General features: G+C 45.5%; 1 protein-coding gene across 2 annotated transcripts in view; it reads left to right on the top strand.

Moving 5' to 3' along the window:
* The window catches only part of FUBP3 (far upstream element binding protein 3), a 62,768-nt gene extending 49,185 nt beyond the window's left edge, over positions 1–13,583 (top strand). For both annotated transcript variants that reach the window (XM_025170356.2, XM_007433983.3), the window contains exons 14-19: positions 1,112–1,272; positions 1,936–2,009; positions 2,691–2,767; positions 8,656–8,727; positions 9,618–9,745; positions 11,932–13,583. In XM_025170356.2, the coding sequence (XP_025026124.1) occupies positions 1,112–1,272; positions 1,936–2,009; positions 2,691–2,767; positions 8,656–8,727; positions 9,618–9,745; positions 11,932–11,940 (521 nt within the window). In that variant the 3' untranslated portion in view covers positions 11,941–13,583. The remainder of the gene's footprint in view (positions 1–1,111; positions 1,273–1,935; positions 2,010–2,690; positions 2,768–8,655; positions 8,728–9,617; positions 9,746–11,931) is intronic.
* Positions 13,584–19,618: the final 6,035 nt, after the last annotated feature.

Raw genomic sequence — 19,618 nt, 5'->3', positions numbered from 1 at the left:
TTGCTCTGCCGAAGGAAGCTAAATTTTCATTAGTCGTGCTCCACCCTCGTACAAGCCATTCCTTGTTTGGTTCTTTTCTCCCAGAGTTGGCAGCCGACGGCTTTCCACCAGCCCTTGCTAACACGGGAGAGATCTTTGGGGAATCAGTGGCAAAACTCTACGAGGCAGCGTGGCGGCCTTTGACGACAAATGCTTGCAATGAGTTGCAGGGACATGCAGCTTTGCAGGACGTTTTAGGGCTCAAGCATGATTTTGCTTCTTTGCACTTGTTGGGAGATGACCCTTAAAGGGCTGACATTTGGAAGATGCTCCTGCAAGGAGAGCGTTTTATATGGCTGGGAGCTTAGTAAAGCAATCCATTTTAGAGGGTTTGAACAAGAGGTTAAACTTTAGCTAACCAAACTGGCTGGGGTTCGTGCAACCCCCCAAGCCACAGACAGACCCAGTCAGGTTTATTCATTATCAAGTTTAGTGGCTTGAGTGAATGCCATTGCTAGGGTCAGGGTGGGGTGGTTAACTTTTATTAATAGAATAAAAGAGGCATAATGTTAACCAGACCTCCAAAATCCCAGCGTGGCCAGGTACAAGAATCTCCTTTAGGAATATAAGGAATGTCTTGCTAGATCAGACCACGATAGTCTGTTTATTGACCTGCTTGCTTTCTATCCCGCTTTTGCTGCAAGAACTCAGGGTGGCTTGACATGGGGATCTCAGTCCATTTCGTCCCCATAAAGCAGTCATGTGGCTTAAGGAGCGACTGTACTCAAGTCACCCATGCTGGCTGGGGGATTCTGGGAGTTGAAGGCCACAGGTCTTCAAGTGGCTGAGATTGAGAAACACTGCTCTGCCTCACCACTCTATGGGTATCCCATAGTAGGATAAGAGCACCAATCTTAAATGGGATTAAGAGTTGTGCTGTCTCTAAGTAGCCCATGAGGGTGTCTATGAAAAGTGGGTGCTGGTAGCAGTCATCCTTGGTAGATGCGTGTCTTGGAAATATAGGAGTCTGCCATGACAGTTCTTGGCTGTGTCATGCATGTGGGATGAGGACATTCAGCCTGCCGGGCCAAAGATCTCACCGAACATCTCCCTCGCCCTTGTCCTGCTGCAGGAGGTGAGAACATCAAGAGCATAAATCAGCAATCAGGGGCTCACGTGGAACTTCAGCGAAATCCCCCTCCCAACACGGACCCTAACATTCGGATATTCACCATACGGGGAGTTCCCCAGCAGATTGAGCTGGCAAGACATCTGATTGATGAAAAAGTTGGAGTAAGTGGAGTTCTTTCTCCTTTCGTTGTCTCATGCCATCTTGCTAATTCCAGGGTGAGCAATGAGCCTTGGCAAAATTACAGCCCCCCAAACCACCTACCTCTAGCTAAGCCCACCTCCCTTCTTTCAAAACCCATCAGGGGGTTACCCAAAGATGTGAGATTGGGGGAGGGGGGAGTTCCATTGCAGGATGCTGGAAAGCATAGAAAACTCCCATAGGTTGTCCTGTGAACCATGTTTACTCCTAGGCCAACGAGTATGGTTCTAATTAACATATTCATCCCCATATCCATAATGGGGGTGTATTATTTAAAGCGAGAGAGGGAGAGCCGGGGGAAAACCCAGCTGGTCAGTTTCTTTTAGAACCTTCACCTGAAAAGCAAACGGTACCATTTTGAAACGGCCAAGAAACACCTAGCTGATGTCCATCTTAAGACTCATCCTACCATTTTTGTATCTTTCCCACTGCAGAATGGTGGGAAAAGACTATGAATTTTCAGCAGTCTTTAACTGGAGAAGGCTCTGGGTCCATAGCTGACCGTCCCTCCCTTTTACCCTGGGTTTCACAGAGTCGTCACAGACCCTGAGCGTCCCTCTGCTTTCAGCGTCACCTTGTAATTCAAACAGGGAGTGTTTAATAGTCCCTAATTAAATATTTTCCAGGGCACCAGCCTGGGTGTATCCGGAGGATTCAGCCAGAGTCCTTTCAGCCAGCCACCTGCGACAACTCATCAAAAGTAAGATTTTTTTTCCAGCGTGACCGGTGCTCGCAACCAGAGTCCAGGTCCTTAATGTCGCATCGTTCTCGATGCTTTGTAGATGCACACAAAGGCTGTTCCCTGCCTTTGAAACCTGGGCCTGGAAGTCTTTTGCTTCTCAAGGTCAGAATCAGCGGAGGCCAGTGCTCAAAGGTGGGGTGGGAGACAGAGGCGACAGCACCCAACAGACAAGAGTCAAGCCTTCCTTGGCATCCAGGAATTCTCCTTTCCCGGTTTCCACATCGTTAGGTAATGGTTAGTTCTCAGACAGAGGAAGATTCAAGCAACAGTTATACTAACAGCCACCTGCAAGATCTTAGGTGATTGATGAAAAGACGTGCCGTGTTGCTGGTTCCCGCAAGGCTGTTAGAAAGGTGATTAAAAAATATCTGCCCTCTGAGGTACTTGGGGAGGCATTGATTTTTAGGTGGCCAAAGGTTCAGCGGCTGGAATTCTTGCCATCTGCTCAGTAAACCTTGCAAAGGAGACCCTGCAAGAACTCCGCTTGGAAAATTGCTGTCCTTCCATCCAGGCAGAAGTTGTAACGCCTAACAGGTCCTCCCCGTCTCCTCGCAAGAGCAGAGGCAGGCGGAATAGAGCACATTTGAATAAAGAGGAAGGACTCTGCATGTGCCAGTAACGGGATCTTGTCATCCACAGCGGTCCTCAGGCGTTCATGACCCAAGGCTGGGGCAGTACCTACCAGACGTGGCAGCAACCCGGGCAGCAGGTCCCAAGTAAGTGTCTCCCTGTCCTAGAATTGTTTTGGGGGAGGGTATAGGAGTGCAGTCTAGAGGGTCTCAGTCAAAGTATCTCAGGGACCCGCCTGTTCAGCCATGGAATGTTTTCAGCTGCGGTGTTTTGCTCGCGAGCAGAAGTGAGTGGGAACTGTGCCCCCAAGCAAACCCCAGCGAGGCTGCACCATCAGGGCGGCCAGAGCTGGGCTGGTTGTTCTCGGCCATCAGACGTGGCTGATTCTCCCTGAAAATATTGGTGTGGCCGGTTTGACATTTTTCTTTTTTTTGTATAATTTTTATTAAAGAATTGTTTTAGAGAGTTAAAAGATAAACATGCAACAATATAGGAAAAAAGGGGAAAGGGGAAAGAAAGGAAAGGGAAAGGAAAGGAAAGGGAAGGAAAGGAAAGGAAAGGAAAGGAAAGGAAAGGAAAGGAAAGGAAAGGAAAGGAAAGGAAAGGAAAGGAAAGGAAAGGAAAGGAAAGGAAAGGAAAGGAAAGGAAAAAGATACTTAAAGAAGTGACTTCTGATCTTCTTTACAGCAGCTATAGACGTACTTGAAATCATTTCCCCCCTTCAGAATTGCATACAGGGGTTCCCTTCTCCCATATTCAACCCTTTTTAATCGTTAAATCCGGAAATCACCAGTTCGTTTTTACCCATTTTCAGCCAAAAGTCCATAAAGGGTCTGTTTGACATTTTTCAAGGGGGTCCTTTGCTTCTCCTGAGTTGCTTCAACCGCCTGAGGGGGGTCCTGCTCCCCTAACAAGTTTGCTTTCTGCTTTGCTAGACCTCTCTGTGCCGCCGCCTCCTCCTCCTCCTCTTTTGGCCTGTCCGGGTGTGGGAAAGGAAGGAGGGCGAGGTAGCACAGGCAGACCGAGAAATTCCTCTTTCAGACTGCCTGCAGTTTAAATAATGTCCTATTCCGGTTTCTGCTACGGAAATGTATTTATGAAGCTGCTGTTCTGGATGGGCTTTTCTGGGGACAAATTGCCCTGGATTTCATGAGGGTTTTTACTCCTGAGTACATGGCTGTAGCTTTGCATGGCTCCTAGAATTTTGGGACTACGAAGCCCAGCACGAGGCAAGGACGGTTTCAGTTAGGGCTTGATGTTGGCTTGATGCCAGCTGCAGCTCCGTCCTACCCAGCGATTGTCCCCAGCTTGCAGCTCGAGGATTGGAGCTCTTCGTCTCCTGAAGCCTTCTGATCTTCAGCCCAGTGGCAGGGAACGTTCTCGGCGCCTTTCTGGTTCTGTTCCCCATCCTTATCGTGGCGCACGGAACGGCGGATTTCTGTCCAAAAGGTTTTGACCTTTCTGGTGGTTGAACTTTGAGGTAGCCGTGAGCAAAATGCAAATCTTGGGAGTGACTTGTGAATGAGCTGCGATGGGGGCGCGTCTGTCGTTCAGGCTAACCAACCTCTGCATAGTGGACAATTTGTGCCGTACATTGTCTTGAATCCGTGCCCTTTGTGTGTTCTCCCAGAGATCTGGTGACCTAGAGGGACAGATGCCTTAACCCTCAACCCTTTGATGTCCCTCTCAGTTACATACACAAGCAAGCCCCTCGGCCTTACTTGTAACCCGTGCCTAATCTCTCCATCCCCCGGAGCTATCCAGCTCGGTGGATTTCAATTCCCAGAAGCCCCCAGCCAGTGTTTGGCTCCTAGCGAGCATTCTGGGAGCGGGTGCCCATGCATTTGGAAGATGCTGAGATTGAGGAAGGCCGGGTAGGAACTTTCTTCAGAAGCTGCTCAGGGGATACGGGGTTCCCTTTTTCAGTTTGTGTGCGTCTGGATGTAGAATTGTAGCTTTAGAATCGAATCGTGCTACTCCTTGTTGGAGAGGCTCCCCCGTCTGAGAAATTCAGCTTAAAAACACCGACTGATGACTTTAGGAAAAGCAGACACGCTGCCTCTTGCTGGGAAATCTCACCCAGCCTCCTCCTTTAGAGAGAAAGCAGGCCACGTGGTGGCAATGCCAGCCCCCAGTCCTGGGGACCTCTGCAACAGCCACTGTGGTCTTTCCTGCCTTTGACCCCGATGTTGCAGCCACGGCAGCGCCTATGGGAGGAGCGGGAGGCTAGGGGTTCAGCTGCACTCCAAGGGAACTTCCCTGCTTCTTCTTCCCCTTGCAGATCACAATGGCACCCAGTCAGGCCAGGTGGAATTCACCAAAGCATGGGAGGATTATTTTAAGAAACTAGGTAAATCAGCGGTTCCTCATGCTTTTCGTTGCTTGCTTGCATTATTTATTCGTTTATTTTTTTCATCTTCAAAGCAGCCGCACCACTTAGTAGCCGGGGTGCTGCTTCTGATCACTGGGGGGCAGGGGGAGGATTTGTCTTCCAGTCCAAGCAGACTGAGAAAGGCAACCTAGGTCCTCCTCCAAAGGTGATCTGTCTTTACTTAAAGCCAAGATTCCCCCCAAACCCATCCTTTTTTTGGTTTGTTTGTTTGTTTTGCAAGAGTGATGTCAGCCTCGTGGGATAAACCAGATAGGAATCACAACCAAATGAGCTAATTCTACTTTATTGTAAAGCTACATTGAGTGAATCATGTACAGCCCGAGAAACTAGGGAGGGTCCCTTCTGAGCCTCTTGCCCCACCCACTATCCAGCTGAGGGCTATGCTGTCTCTTATCTAACCATTCCCTTGGCAGCGTCTCTTTGTCCAGTCCCCCAAGGCCTTTCCCGCATACCATTACATCGCCCCCTCTTCCTCCCTGAAACTAAGTAGAGGTTTTCCTAACCATTCTTGCATTCCTCCTTCAAAGTTACCCCCGTATTCCTCTACAAGTGGGAACGGATGAACCAGGGGGCTAGTTTGGTGTAAAGAAGAACAGTACAAGGACTGTGCCTGTTAAAGATATTCATATTCAACCTTTCAAGGCCATACCCTTGCCAGGGAGGAGCCAGTAGTATGGAGACCGTGTCAAATTTAGCGCTGAGACAGGTTCCTGGAAATCTGCTCCCATCCAAAATAATGTTGGGGTTGAAGGTAGAGTCTGGCACCTTGTTGTGTTCCAGGAAATCAATAAGCCACTTTTCCCCAAAGGGTGAGGTCACCTCAACGAAGTTGCAGGAAATACATTTAACTAGGTTAAGACCCAAACCCAGGCTTCTAGTTCTCTTCATTACAAAGACGCACCTACTAAGCCAGCGTTCTCCCCTGTCTGATGCTGGTTGAGGGTGGGAAGTTGAAGTTTGAAGCTGGCTGTGATTGTTAAGGAAGGTTTGGATGGAGCTGGTCCCTTGTGAGACCTCCGAAGTCACAGGTCGGAGCTAACTAAGAGTTCCCCTGCCTCTTCCCCTTGGTTAGAGCAGCCCCAGATTAAACCATACGAAGCAGATACTTGTAGCTGTCCAAAATAGAGGGATGCTACGTGAGGCTGTCTTCATCCTGGCGATTCAAGCTCCCCTTTTTCTACTTTCGAGCCATTTCGGCAACGTCATCCTCGTTTGAGGACTTCTCCCCTCCAGCCATCCCAGAACCTCAAACGCTGTGTTTGCATCGCAGCATGGGGAACTCCAGAGCCGCCTCTTCCTTTCATTCTTTGCGGAAGGAGGGTTAGTTTCTCTTCCTTCCACACCCCCCACACCCCCACTTTGAATTTGAATTGCTTCCTTACCTTGGATAAATGAGCCTATTGGGGCTGCAAAACTTGAGACGCGGGTTTTTCAGCCAGCTCTTGAGAAAGAAAAGCATTGAATGGAGCTCCTGGTTGGGTTGGGGGGCATTGTCCAGCTGGCCCTGACCAGTGCAGTCCTGGTTCCTGCCTTCTCGCTTGGGTGAAATTCTTTGAACTGTACAAGATACAAGATTCTCCTTCCTCCCTTCTCCAAATTAGCCCCATTGTCTTTTTCCCCCCATTTCCCTGCCTGCTTCCTTCATGTTTGTGGATGGTTTTCAATCAAATCAAATAATAACATAAAATAAAATACCAAAGTCCTCCTTTGCAGCAAGAAATAAAATACCAAAAATCCTTCTTTACAGCAAGAAATAAAACGAAATGAAATGAAATACCAAAGTCCTTCTTTACAGCAAGAAGTAAAATGAAATGAAATACCAAAGTCCTCCTTTGCAGCAAAAAATGAAATGAAATGAAATGAAATACCAAAGTCCTTTTTTACAGCAAGAAATAAAACAAATAAATAAAATAAAATAAAATAAAATACTAAAATCCTCCTTTGCAGCAAGAAATAAAATAAAATATCAGAATCCTCCTTTGCAGCAAGGTTGGTGGGACAGAAGTGACCAGAAGGTGTGCTTCCTTCACACTTTGTTTTTTCAATCCCTACCTCATTTTGCATCTACTCCATCATGTTTTCATTGCAATCCTGCATTTTAGTTTTTCCTGCTTCTTGCATGTCTGTTCTTTGGCTTCCACCTCGAGTGGGTGTGAGAAAGCGATCTGGGCTTAGAACACAAGCAGCTTTAATATTCCAGCAAGTGCATTTTGTAAAACAGAACAAAACTTTAAGCACTTGAAGGGACACCCAGTGACTTCAACCACGACGGGAGGGCTGGTCTTGCTTCTTCTCCCATGCTCTGCAAATAAGTTTTTTTCAAAAATGCAAAAAATGAAAAACGAGCACCAGAGCAATGAGATCGACCAGCTTAAAACCAAGCAGAATAGTCTTCCAGTTCAGTCAGTCGCTGGTTTAACCCTAAGCTGAGGTGGAATTCTACCAGACCTTTGTGCTAAATGTGAAAAATTCTGCCCAACGTTCTCCAAAAGGGAAAGCGGGGACGGGCAGGGGGCAGCAGTCCCACGGGTCGGGCTAGGCTCCATGTCCCATCCGCTCTAGCTGGTATGACTAATGGCAACAGATGACATGGGGCTATGGTTCCATCTGTTGCAAGGTTCGAGGAAGGACGTGAACAAGCCACCCGTCGTTAAATAAAGGCAGAATAAGCAAAATCAGGTGGCTTGCCCTGTTTCGCTCTTTTCTCCTAAAGCTGCTGTTGCTGTTACTCTTATTTTAAAGAAGGAAGTTGCCTTGTTGTAGCGCAGAAATGCCAACCTCACTTTGATTCCCGAGAATGCCTTCGGAGGCCGCAAAGGCCTTGCGGGTTGTCTTAGAAAATAGCAAAGACGGTTAGCAGCTGTCTAACGCTAAATAAGGGTCGTTTGGGGGGTGTTTCATGGCTGCCCACGGCTCTCTAAATTGCACCACCGGACCACAACTGTTCTCTATCCCTGTGAGAAGGCGCAAATCTTCCCCTGTCGGGGTACCCTCCAGGAAGGTGAGCTTCAACACCCAGAATTCCCAGTGCTGGCTGAGGAATTCTGGGAATCCACCCATCTGGATGGTTGGATCCACAGTGGGTGGATCCTGGGTGGGTAGGCGGGAGGATCCAGGCTGGGGAAGACTGTTATAGCTGTCATGGTGTCTGGAAGGGCTGAGTGTTGTACAGTGATGAATCAGGACTCAGAAGAAATGCTTTGCTTTCCAAAGCACCCTGTGTGGGAGAAGAGGAGGCAGGAACTACTCTTGGAAATAGGCAGGTCCAACTCCTTGTCGGTGCACAGAGCTGGTCCCCGTATTGTCCTTTCAGTGCGCAGCATCTGCCAGTATCTCTTTCCTCAAGGAGCAACTGTGAACTTGAGGGTAAAGCAGACATGGGAGGACCTGAAGGGTTAGAACGTGGCTAGAACAGCAAGATAAAATGGGGAATAGTCAGCCCTGGGAGTGTCGAAACCAGGTTCTGGCTTTGCTTAACGTTTTCTCTCCCTCCGGTGCCTGAAGGGTGAGGGACCTCCGATCTTCTTCTGAAGAACCAATTCATGAGCATCTCTAAGGGGTTTAGACCCAGAGAGTGTGTCCCGTTCTCTTTCCGGACCCCTCAAACGTCTTCTTTTTCTTTACTTGCTTTCCATTGTGCAGGTCAGCAAAGCCAGCAGCAGAACAGCCAGCCGGATTACAGCAAGGCATGGGAAGACTACTACAAGAAGCAGAGTGAGTAGACTGGTGGTTGGGGCAACCACCTGTCCACGGAGGGATTGGGCTGAAGGGTCTGTAATCACAACTCCGTTACATGTGCAGAAAAAAAAATCCAAGTTGTAGCATTCAGAATAAAATAGCTGATACAGAGGGCAGGGCCAGTTAGCAAGCACCATCACCCCTTCTGCCCTCCCAGGATGCTCCTACCCGTTCCATCTTCCCATTGTCTTGTTTTCCTGGCATGCTTGTCAAGCAAGCTGGGACTTGTGCCCTCCCCACCTTTTGATGGCTTCTGCGGGAGGAAAGGCAGTGCTTTGAGTCTCAAAGTGTTGCTGTGCAGCAGTTGGATTTCCCAGGCTGCTGTTAGTTAGTCAAAACAGCCTTTCGAAAAAGCTGGAGAGATAAGTACACCAGCACCATATTGGTGCCTGTAATGGTATGTGGGAAAGACCTTGGGAGATGGGGCAAAGAGACGCTGCAAAGGGAACAGCCAGATAAGAGACGGCATAGCCCTCAGCTGGATAGCGGGCAGGGCAAGAGGCTCAGAAGAGACCGTCCCTAGTTTCTCAGGGGTAAAATAGATGGGAGGAGAATTGTCCTTTCAGATTTTCAAGATTCCGTTAATATAACCTTACAATAAACTAGAATTAGCTGATCTGGTCGTGTTTCCTGTCTGGTCTGCCTGGTAAGGCTGACACATACCTAAACTGGTCGAGCCTAACATCCAGAATGGCGCTCGCGGAAGGGTGGTGTCGCTCCCTGGGCTGAGCTCTGACCAAAGGCTGAGCATGAAGCACAAATCCCATTGGTGCAAGTTATAAGGAAGGGGGGGTGACCACCTCCCAGCTTCCTCGCCGGCATCCCCTTTATCTCGGTTCTCTCTTCGCCTTCTTCTTCCCCTCCAGGTCACGCTGCTACGGCTGTTTCTCAAGCCAGCAGCCAGCCAGATTACACAATGGCGTGGGCAGAGTATTATCGGCAGCAGGCAGCCTATTACGGGCAAACGTTAGGGCAGGCTCAAGCTCACAGCCAGGTGGGTGTTTCTCTCCCGCACGGTCCCCCTCTTTGAGCCCACTTGGCAGCTGATCGTTTCTCTGTAGGCCCTGTGAATTAAAAGACCAAGCCGTGAATCACTGACGACCCACCAGCGAGCCTGAAAAAAGAGGGGCTTAATTCAGCGGTTCTTCGAGGCAGAATAGGTGGCCCTGCAGGGCAGTGGAAGCCCTCGAGGCGTGCTGACCGGCGCGTGGGCTGGGTTGGACGTAACGCCAGCCCACCGACAACAGAACCGGTCGATAAAGTCAGGAACCGTCTAACAAAGAGGACACCAACTGTATCTTGAAGTGAAGTCCTGGACGAGAATTACAAAAGCAGTCCCTCCTCCAGAGCAATTAAAAGACGTAAAAGATATGCCGCTTCGGCAGTTATAACCCAGCAGCAAAATAGGGGTAGCTTACACAGAGTGAAAGCTGAATAAAAATGCCTTAAGTTAAAGCTAAACAAACCACACCATAGATGGATCGAGCGAGCGTTCGCCGTCTGTAAAAAGTTCACTCCCCGGTTGTCGGATGGAAATTCTCAATTTACCCCAGGCCTTTTCTAGGTTTGGGAAGACTTGTCAGTGACATAATTTGCGCTTCCAAATAACAGTTCGTTCGTTCGTTCATTCATTCATTCATTCATTCATTCATTCATTCATTCATTCATTCATTCATTCATTTGATTTATGTAGCCGCCCACCTCCCTTTTACATGACTCTAGGCGGCTTACAATAAAATAAATAAAATACAGTTGCCAAGGCTGCCCCACTTCTGGGAAGTAAGGTGTCTGCTTTTCTCCCCTGCATTAAATTTGTGCTTCCAGTGTGTGTGCGAGAATTGCTCGCCCGCCTAGGAGTCCACCTGTTGCTTCTGTATGAGTCCCAGTTAAGTGATATGCACGCATTTTTTGAACCACGTGGAAGCAGACTTAGAGTAGTGACTTCTCCAGGGGTGAAAAACTCATTGGCATAATTCTTCTGCTTCTTGTTCCGAGTCTTTTGAGCAACTGGGCTCCCCTTGTGCAGAGGCCAAACTGAATGAATTCCTCATTTCCCATGAAGGTCAGAGAATGAGGCTAGAACGAGGATTCACTCAGAGATACAGCAGGCAGGCTCTTTGCTGAGAAGCTTTATTTGTCCTGACAAGTCCTCCTTGCTTATCCGAACACTTGGGAATTACTGGGCTGAATCAGCCAGGTTAGATTTCAAATTTGGGACCCCATGTGGAAGGTTGGGTCGGGTTGATCCAAATGTTCAGTTCCTTTCAGAGGGGCAAAGGGGGTGGCTGCCTGGGTGAAAGCTGGGCACCGAAGCCACCTCATTCAAAGGGGTGCCTGGATCAAATTGACACTGAACTTTTGAATGGCAGTTTGGGGTGGCATTTTGGTGCCAACATGGGCAAAATTGAGAGAGGTGAATCAAACTCATGAACTATGTTGAACATGATCTCAGTGTTAGCAGTTCCAGAGCCTTTAAGGAAACCATTCATGCTACGCCTAAATTTATCAGCCAGGATTGACCGTGGAAAGTAAACCAGGATTTGATTCCCATTGAAGCAAAGTATGCTGTTATTCGGTCAAACCAGCTTTTCCACTGTTGCCCAATAGTTTCCACGTCTGAATTTCTGATGCGGCAACCAATAGAACGGCCCTAACTTTTTATTAACTATTAATCGCTTGCTTAAGAAAACGAGAGCCGCGTCAGAGGCACAGAAGCTTAAAACAACTTGTAGGAGAACTGGATCTTTTGCAGCATGTAAAATCAAAAACGCAATTGGAATGAGGTCGGTCAAATCCAAACCAGCTTGGATAAGTTAGATAAAATATTGGAAAGTTACTGTGCCTGTCCGAGATAAAATGAGCGCTCAGATGTCCTAAATGTGTGGGAGAAGTTGCAGTGTTGGGTTCACCCAACCTACAAGGCTACGGTAAACTGGGGTTGGATCGTTAGTTCCTCATTCAACACATTGTGGGCCCCCAACTGTTGCTCAAAAGGGTCTCATTGACATTCTTGAGCAAAGGTACCCCCTCGGTTGTAGGCAGGAAGGGGGCCTGGGGTGGGGCCGATGGGTCTTGTTGTCCCACCATCTGCAGGCTCAAGGAAGGATTGAAAACTTGTTGAACATTTTTAATTCTGTTTCCATCCACCCACCCACTTTTTTTTCTTTTTCTTTTTTTCAGGAGCAGTAGAACAACCGTTTTGATTCTTCTCTTCCTCCTTTTCTTTTTCTTGGAATCATTGTGGAAACAAACCTTTTTTGTAACAGAGGTTTCTAGATTTGCAACCGTTTGATGAAGACTTTGTTCCTTCCTTTCTTTCTTTCTTTCTTTCTTTCTTTCTTTCTTTCTTTCTTTCTTTCTTTCTTTCTTTCTTTCTTTCTTTCTTTCTTTCTTTCGTGAAACACTAGTTGTTAGGATAAATCTATACTGAACTTTTTCTAAGAATCAGGAACAATTAGTAATGTGTACTAAACTTTATGGACATGTTATGTCATTTTCTTTCTTTTCCTTATTTCTGATTCTGTTTTGTTTTGTTTTTAATTTGGGGGGGGGGGTTAATTTCCAAATTTGTAAGGAAAAAAAGAGAGGAAAAAAACATGAAGCGAAACTCCGGGAACATGGTTTGGAGGGAAGCCAGCGAACCGCTGGCATCAAAACTTTCCCCAAAGCTGTGACGTTTCAACAAGTGGGTTTTTTGTGTGTGTGTGTGTGGTATTTCCCCCCCCCCCCCCACCTCTTCTCCTTGTATTTTAATTTTCAATCTTTTCTGTCGAAACAGAAAAACAAAAACGCTTGGAAGTCTTAGGTGGTATGTAACAAATTCTAAAAAAGAAAAAAAAATGAAATTTTTAAAAAAAACAGTATTTAAATATTCTTAAATATGTAAATTCATTAAATATTTTACTTCTAATTTCTTGTACCTTGGCTGTCTTTTTTTGATTTTATTGCATTTTTTAAAAGAAGAAACTGAATTATGCTATGTATTGTAATTAATTATGTGAATTCTTTATCAAGACAGTTACTGTTTGCTGTCGAGTTCGTTTATTGTGGGGGGAATTTTGTAGGGGGCTGTATAATTTCTAGAGATCTAAAGGGGTAATATAAAAACAATGTGTTAATTTTTTAGTGATACTATTTTTCTTTCTATGTCTCCATTGTTTGGTTGCATTTGTATATCTAAGACCTCCAAGCTTCTCTAAAAAACGAAAAAATACAAAATACCTTTTGTCTATTTCAGAAATAAATACTGTTATTTTTAATATTAAGATGAAACTGCTATTAGTATCTTTAACAAGCACTGTGGAACATTAAATCCTATAAAATAGTAGTAACTATTTTTTAATTCCAGGGTGTGTGTATGCTTTTTGCTTTTTATTTTTCCTTTGTTTTTAAGTATTTTCTTACCTTAATATTTGTCAAATTTTACCTAAAGGAAATAAAATGAAATCTAGTATTAACCATAGGTATGCTCCGAATAATTTTTTGATTTAATAAAAGGGATAATATGGTTTCCAGTGTTTATTGTAGTGTTTTCTTGTACAGATAACAGTGTATTTTTAAAGAGAAAAAAAAAAAAACGGAAGTAAAGCTATTTTTTTCTTGACATTTTTAATTGATCTGCGGGACATTCCGTTTTGAATTGTACTGAAGTTACTGTTTTAGGATCTTCCCTCCCCCCCCTCCCATTTCTTTATAATGCTTGAAATGTCTAACTGTATACAGAAACACAATTGGAAAATGTTGAGCATGATGTTTTAAACAAAAATGTTCTTTTTATTTGACTGACAGTTGCATTTTACACTCTCTCTATAATAAAAACAAATTCCACATGATACATTTCCGGGTTTTGTATCAAAGTCTGTCTGGTGTCCTCTTACGTGGAAAACACATTTTGCTCGCTTTCTGCTTGGCTTATAAACAGTTTTTCTTCGCGGCAAATGAGTCCTCGGTCTTCTGCAATGAACTTTGTCCTGATGTCACGTCGGGGCGCCTCTTTGAACCCCGTAGCTCCCAATGGCCGAATCGCCGCCTCTTCTCTTTTTCTCCCCCACCAAAGTTAAGGTGCTGCAGTGCCAGAGTTTAAATTCCCGGGACAATGGATCGTCTTTTCACAGCAAGCTCGGAGCGCACATGCGTCCGCAACCGTGCGCGTGGTTCAGTTGCACATCGAGGTGGTAACTCAGAGAAAGGGAGAGGCTGGGCTGGATCACACGTCTGTCCCAAACACTGTATTTTTCTACCTTTTTTTGGCCACCAGCCCCCTTTCCACCTTGTTTTATTCCCGTGGCCCACCTCTCCACATTTCATTGCCACTTTACACACTTGGCTTATAAATAGAATACATATTTTTATTTATAATAAAGACAGCATCTGCTTTGCTTTACTGCGGCTCCCTCGGCACATGCTTTTTACCTGTGGCCCCCTTGGGATATCCAAGGGCCCCCAGGGGGCCCCAGCTTGAGAACTGCTGCCATACAGCACAGTCCCATTTCTCCAGACAGCCGAGTACCTCTTCCGAACCGCCCAGAGTCACGTACGTGAGATGGTTGGCTATATAAATTGAACAAACAAATAAATACACAAGGATGAGAACCGGATGTTCCTTACACTTGGATTGTCCCGCGGTTGCAATTCAGAGGCCTCGGCTTAAAATTCTGGAAGTGATTATGGTTGATGGCACCAATAAGGTGGCTTGATTGTCCACGATGGATGGGTTCCTGCTTGGTCAGCGAGTGAAAGAGAACTTGCTTCAGCAACGTTGCTCCAAGGAGAAGACGGGGTTGGAGCAATGGAAGTGGGCAAGGGTCTGTGTGCAAACGTCTCCTTTTTTGTTTCGTCGTCTTCTTCCCAGGCCGCAGTCTCCCCAATTTCCCACGCTTTTGTTCAATCCTAGGAAGTTCTTCCCAGCAGGTCTTTTGGGGAGCAGTGTCTAAAAAGGGGAGTCGTGCTTTGGAGAGATGATCGGAGAACATTTTTGTTTCCCTGCAGAAATTCAGAGCGATCGTTCACTTAGTTTGTCTATGGTTTGATGAAAGTAGGAAAGATGATCGGAGAACATTCTCGTTTCCCTGCAGAAATTCGGAGCGAAGATTCCCTTAGTTTGTCTATGGTTTGATGAAAGTATGAAAAGTCCCCTTTCCGCCCAACCTTTCCTGCTCATGCACCTGCCTAAAACGCGGTTGCCTCCAGAAATTATCCGGGTCTCCTATTAATCATATCTTTTCCCCCTGTGACTTAGACTCCAAAAGTCAACAGATTGTGCAACTCTCTGATTCTTTCGCTCCTCTCTCTCTTTCGTCAATTCTCATTCCTTTCCGCTGGCTTTACCATCCAGATCGCAACCCAGTCCTGGGCCTTCCTGCAAACCGGGAGATCGACAGTCTAGCTCCTTAAATTTACCTCCCAAGTCCTCCTGGCATCTGCTCTTGCCATTTATTTCCTCCCCCCCCCAAGTCGATCCCATCTGCGAAAGTGACAACACGGAGGGGGGCGACGGGGTTGTTGCTGAAAGCCGGAAGGGAAGGAAGAAAAGGAGAGGGGGCAGTGGGAAGATGGCATCTTTTAAAATACACCTCCAGAGATTCAAGGCAGGAACCTAAGGAAAAATGGAATGGTAAAACGCCCTTTGGGCTGAGAAAGGGAGGGAGCGATGCGGCGCTCGTGAAGGTCCAGATGAACGTTGATGTGGATCAGAGGCTCTGTGCCAAAAGAACATTTGGCCTGTTTGTTAATGAACTCAAAGGTGTCCCTTAATTGAAGACAATGCATGGCTCCCCCTCCACCCAAACCCGTAAGTGCTTGGAGGAGTCAAGAAGATGCATTTTCTTAAATGGTATCTGTAAGTACCGATGAGTGTCTCCCTTGTGGAATATCCTGAATATGAATTATGGAACTCAGCTCTTATGCAACCTTCATTTTCGTCCCCCCCGCTTTTCTTTTTCAAATATCAAGTGGGTGGGGCCACCGACTCGCCAAGGCCCTCAAAACCAGTCCAGCCATTAGGAATGGCGCCTTGCGAAGCTGGGTTTTTTGTCAGCAGTCTAGTGTTGAGGAAGAACACTTAAGTGCTTGAAATGATACCAAATCTAGTAATGGATTTTCATCTGTTCTTCCCCCCCCCCGCCCTCCCCGCCATGACCGTGTCGTGCCACTCCCTGCATTAGAGTTGCAGAATCGCTTTTGAACTTGGCATCCAAAAGCAAGCTGATGGTTACTTTTGGAAAATTGTGCATCTCTCCATTAACGTTGGCTCCGCGGCTTAACAGCGATTACGGATTATATGGGCTGTCTTTTATCCAAATGGTTCTCGGATCCTTTCGTTTGTCTTCCTGAAAATGAGTCGGATTTGCAGTCCTGTCTCTAAAGTCTCCATCTTTTCTCTTTGAAACTCTTGCAAGGTAGGCCTTGAACTCGGTTGTTTTCAGCACTCAACCTGTCCACATAATTTGCCCTTCTTGGAAAAAGTGGGCACGGAACCACACACACAGAATAGGTCAGAAGTGCCCCTCTGGCATATTTGAAAAGACGGGTGGAGAACATGGGCCCTTTCAGAAGTTTATGGCATACTAATTTCTTACATTTATCTTCTCATCGTATTCATCTAAGGAGCTCAAGGTGGCATACTTTGGACCATCCTTCATTTTATTCCCACCTCACCTTCTGGTGAGGTCGGCCAAGTGAGAGGCTGGTGCTCCTGAAGCTGGGTCTTCCCAGGGTGACAACAGCTATTGCATCACTCAAGCTAAAGTCCAGCTTCTGACAGCTCCAGCAAAGATGACCAATAGTTGTGTGTCTGTTCCCCAACAACTTGTCGTGGACAGAGGGAATGGCCTTGAGGGACAGGAAGCCTGCATGGCTCTCCTAGTCTGGTCTGATGAAGGGCTGATACATCTGGGGGATGTGCTAGTTCACCAACATCTGGAAGGTGGCTGTCATGCAGACAGCAGGCCCTAGTGGTGTACTTCTTTGGAGGACAAAAGACAACTTGCTCTCTCCCCCCGAAAGGGGGGTTAAAGTGGCTATATTTACTTGGGAGAAGAGGGTTTGACCTGGCCCAGACGTGTGTAAGAAACCATGGCTTGTTAATCCAGGGTTCATTGGCTAAGCCACAAGACACAAACAAGACACAAACAAGCACAACATGTTTGGTTAACTTTCCTCAACCCGGATCTCCTCCATCTTTCTAGAGTCCACCCACCAGAGAATTCTGGGAGCTGAAATCTACCCGCTGGGTGGGTGTCAAAGTGGAGATAAGCGGTGCTAAGCCCCAACTTACGGTTTACAAATCACAATGTTTGGTTTGTACCCTGAGTCAAAGCCAAACAAACCATACTGCAGCATAATGTCTGAATCTGAGCTTTGAGTCAATTTGTCGAACCCTGCTGTAACATCCCATAGTGGCCCAAAGCAATGCAGTAGTAGAGATACAATTAGATATTGATCCATTAGTATCTAGAGGCTGGATAATTAAGATAGGTGTTCCCTTGAGGAGTGTTCATCCCAGTAAAGCCCAGGTTAAAACACTTTATCATGAAGGAGTCTTGCAAACCAGAAATAGGAGCTGATACCTTATAGTCTTTGTTACATCTCCACCCAGGCTTTCTCTCCAGACCTGCTGAAGTCCATGAGTCATGTACAGGCACATCAGGTGGGTTTTTGCCCTGCATTATTTCTTAATTTTGCCTTAAAGGGGTTTTCAGCTGGAGTTGCAGCTTCATATCCTACCTGTGCACTGCTTCATTTTGAACCAAGGGATGCTTAAAACTGCTTTCAAGGATGGGCCCAAGTAAGGTGCATTACAGTAGTCTAGTCAGGGTGGAATTGACTCCTCCCATGTTAAAAACCCTTTTCCTTTCAGATACGCGGCTTAAAAGATTACTTATGGCCGATGTAGAAAATGTGAAAAAAAACAGATTTCTTAGAAAATCAGTTCCAATCTGAATTTTTAATCCTCCGCATTTGGCACCGGATTAAACAGCAGGTGGAATTCAAGACCGTGTGAATCTACTGAACAATCGAAGATCAAGAAAAAGGAGATCTTTTTCTCCACTGGGGTAGTTTATCACAATCGGGGTGGACTTCAACTCCCAGAAGTTTTAGCCATGGCCAGATGTTGGCCAGAGAATTCTGGGAGTTGAGCTCCATCCATCTGGAAGATGTCCTACCGTTCCCAGAATTCTCAGCAAAGACCAAGCACCAGCTGGAGGATTCTGGGAGTTGAAAGCTACACATCTAGAAGATGTTCAGCTGAGGAAGCCTGGCCAAGATACTACTTTTAATTACTATGTTCTTCCCATAATTGGTTGGATTTCACCTCCTCTGTTTCAGGCTTCAGACAATTATACCCTCCTTGGTAACCATCTTTGCATGATGCTGGTTTGTCCGGCTTAAAAAAGTATGCCTAATATTTCATTCACAACCTTTTCCATGCTAGCTTAAGATTTTTTTCCTCTAGTATTTTCATCTGTATCCCCTTTCGTTCATCTTTGCCACAACTATCACACTGAATTCTTTGCTGGCTTTTGCTGACTGTTCAAAACCAGCATGATGATTCTCCATCCAGTCTTTAAACGTCTTGTAGGTCGGCCATCAAAATGGAAGAAATGTGGTAATATGGGTAATGAACTGATTTTAAAATGGAAATATAGACTAGGAACATCTCTCGTGGAAGTCCAAGGACAATGTGTTGTGTGGGTCATGAGCTGGGACGTGAATTTTTGTGGCTTAAATTCAGAAATAATTGTCTATTAGTGACATTTCTCACCTGAAGGAGAAAAGGGAGCCAACGAAAGTTATTAAAAGAGTGGGGATTTTGTACCAATTAAATACTTTTAATATTATTGATGTGAATTTGTTAATCTTCTTAGTGAAGCTTAATACACCTGGTTGTAACAAGAACTTACAGCATTTCAAGTTTCGAGTTCAACAACTCGACCTGTCACTTAAAGGAACTTGGAAAAAATCTCAACCCGTTTCAGCTTCTCATCTCAGCAAATATTGGAGAGATTCAGTATACTGAACATCTGATTTTTTGTCTGAAGTTCGCAATAAGCACCGGTGCATTGGGGCATGTGCAATTTTATTTTATTTTATTTTATTTTATTTTATTTTTTATTTTATTTTATTATTATTTTTTTGCAACTTGTCGAACATCCACAGGTTTTGCAAACAATTTCTCCAACCCAAAGCATTTTCCTGAATTACTAAAGACTGGTTTGTATAATCACCATCAGGTAAACTCAATTCAGTGGCACCTAATGAATGCATTTTTTGCCCACAACTGTCAAGAATACTTGCCATTTTCTATTGATGTTTCCTTAATACCCATTATTTTTATGATAATTGAAGTGCATTACACATTTTGGAAAATTGCCCCTTTCAAATGAGTCTTGACTTTCAGTTTCGTAGATGGGTTTGAAAATTCTCCCTTCGCTAACATTTCAACATTGACCCCCATCCTTCTGCCCAAACTCCTATATTGTTTGACATAATGCTGTAAAAATCCATTTGGGTGGATGGTAGAATGAAAAGAGGAGTGGAAACATTTTGGGGAAAATCCTTACTAGCCTTGTCTCTGGCGAAACAGGCCTGGATTTCATTGCAAATTCTCCTTGCAGTAATTACTTCCCCAAATGTAAAGTGAAATTACAACCAATTTTCTCAATAGCTTCTTAAGCCTGAAGATATGGGTCTCTTGACTCTTAAACATCCATTTGCGTTTCCATTTCTCCCTTCCTTTTCCTTGTATTTACAGTAATTTCTGTTAGCAAAGCATTAACTCAAGGGAATTTAGCCGCTGGTGGTCCAGACCTTATTTAACTCTCAAACCTTTTTATTTGACAATACACTGATTTATTGGAATCTTATT

Source organism: Python bivittatus, unplaced genomic scaffold (genome assembly GCF_059951505.1).
Source record: "Python bivittatus isolate LINGU-HERP-01145 unplaced genomic scaffold, Pbiv_v1 ctg000160_np1212, whole genome shotgun sequence".
In the NCBI taxonomy this organism is placed as follows: Eukaryota; Metazoa; Chordata; class Lepidosauria; order Squamata; family Pythonidae; genus Python; species Python bivittatus.
Note: the sequence above shows the minus strand (reverse complement) of the source record. Positions and strands in the feature narration are given on the sequence as shown.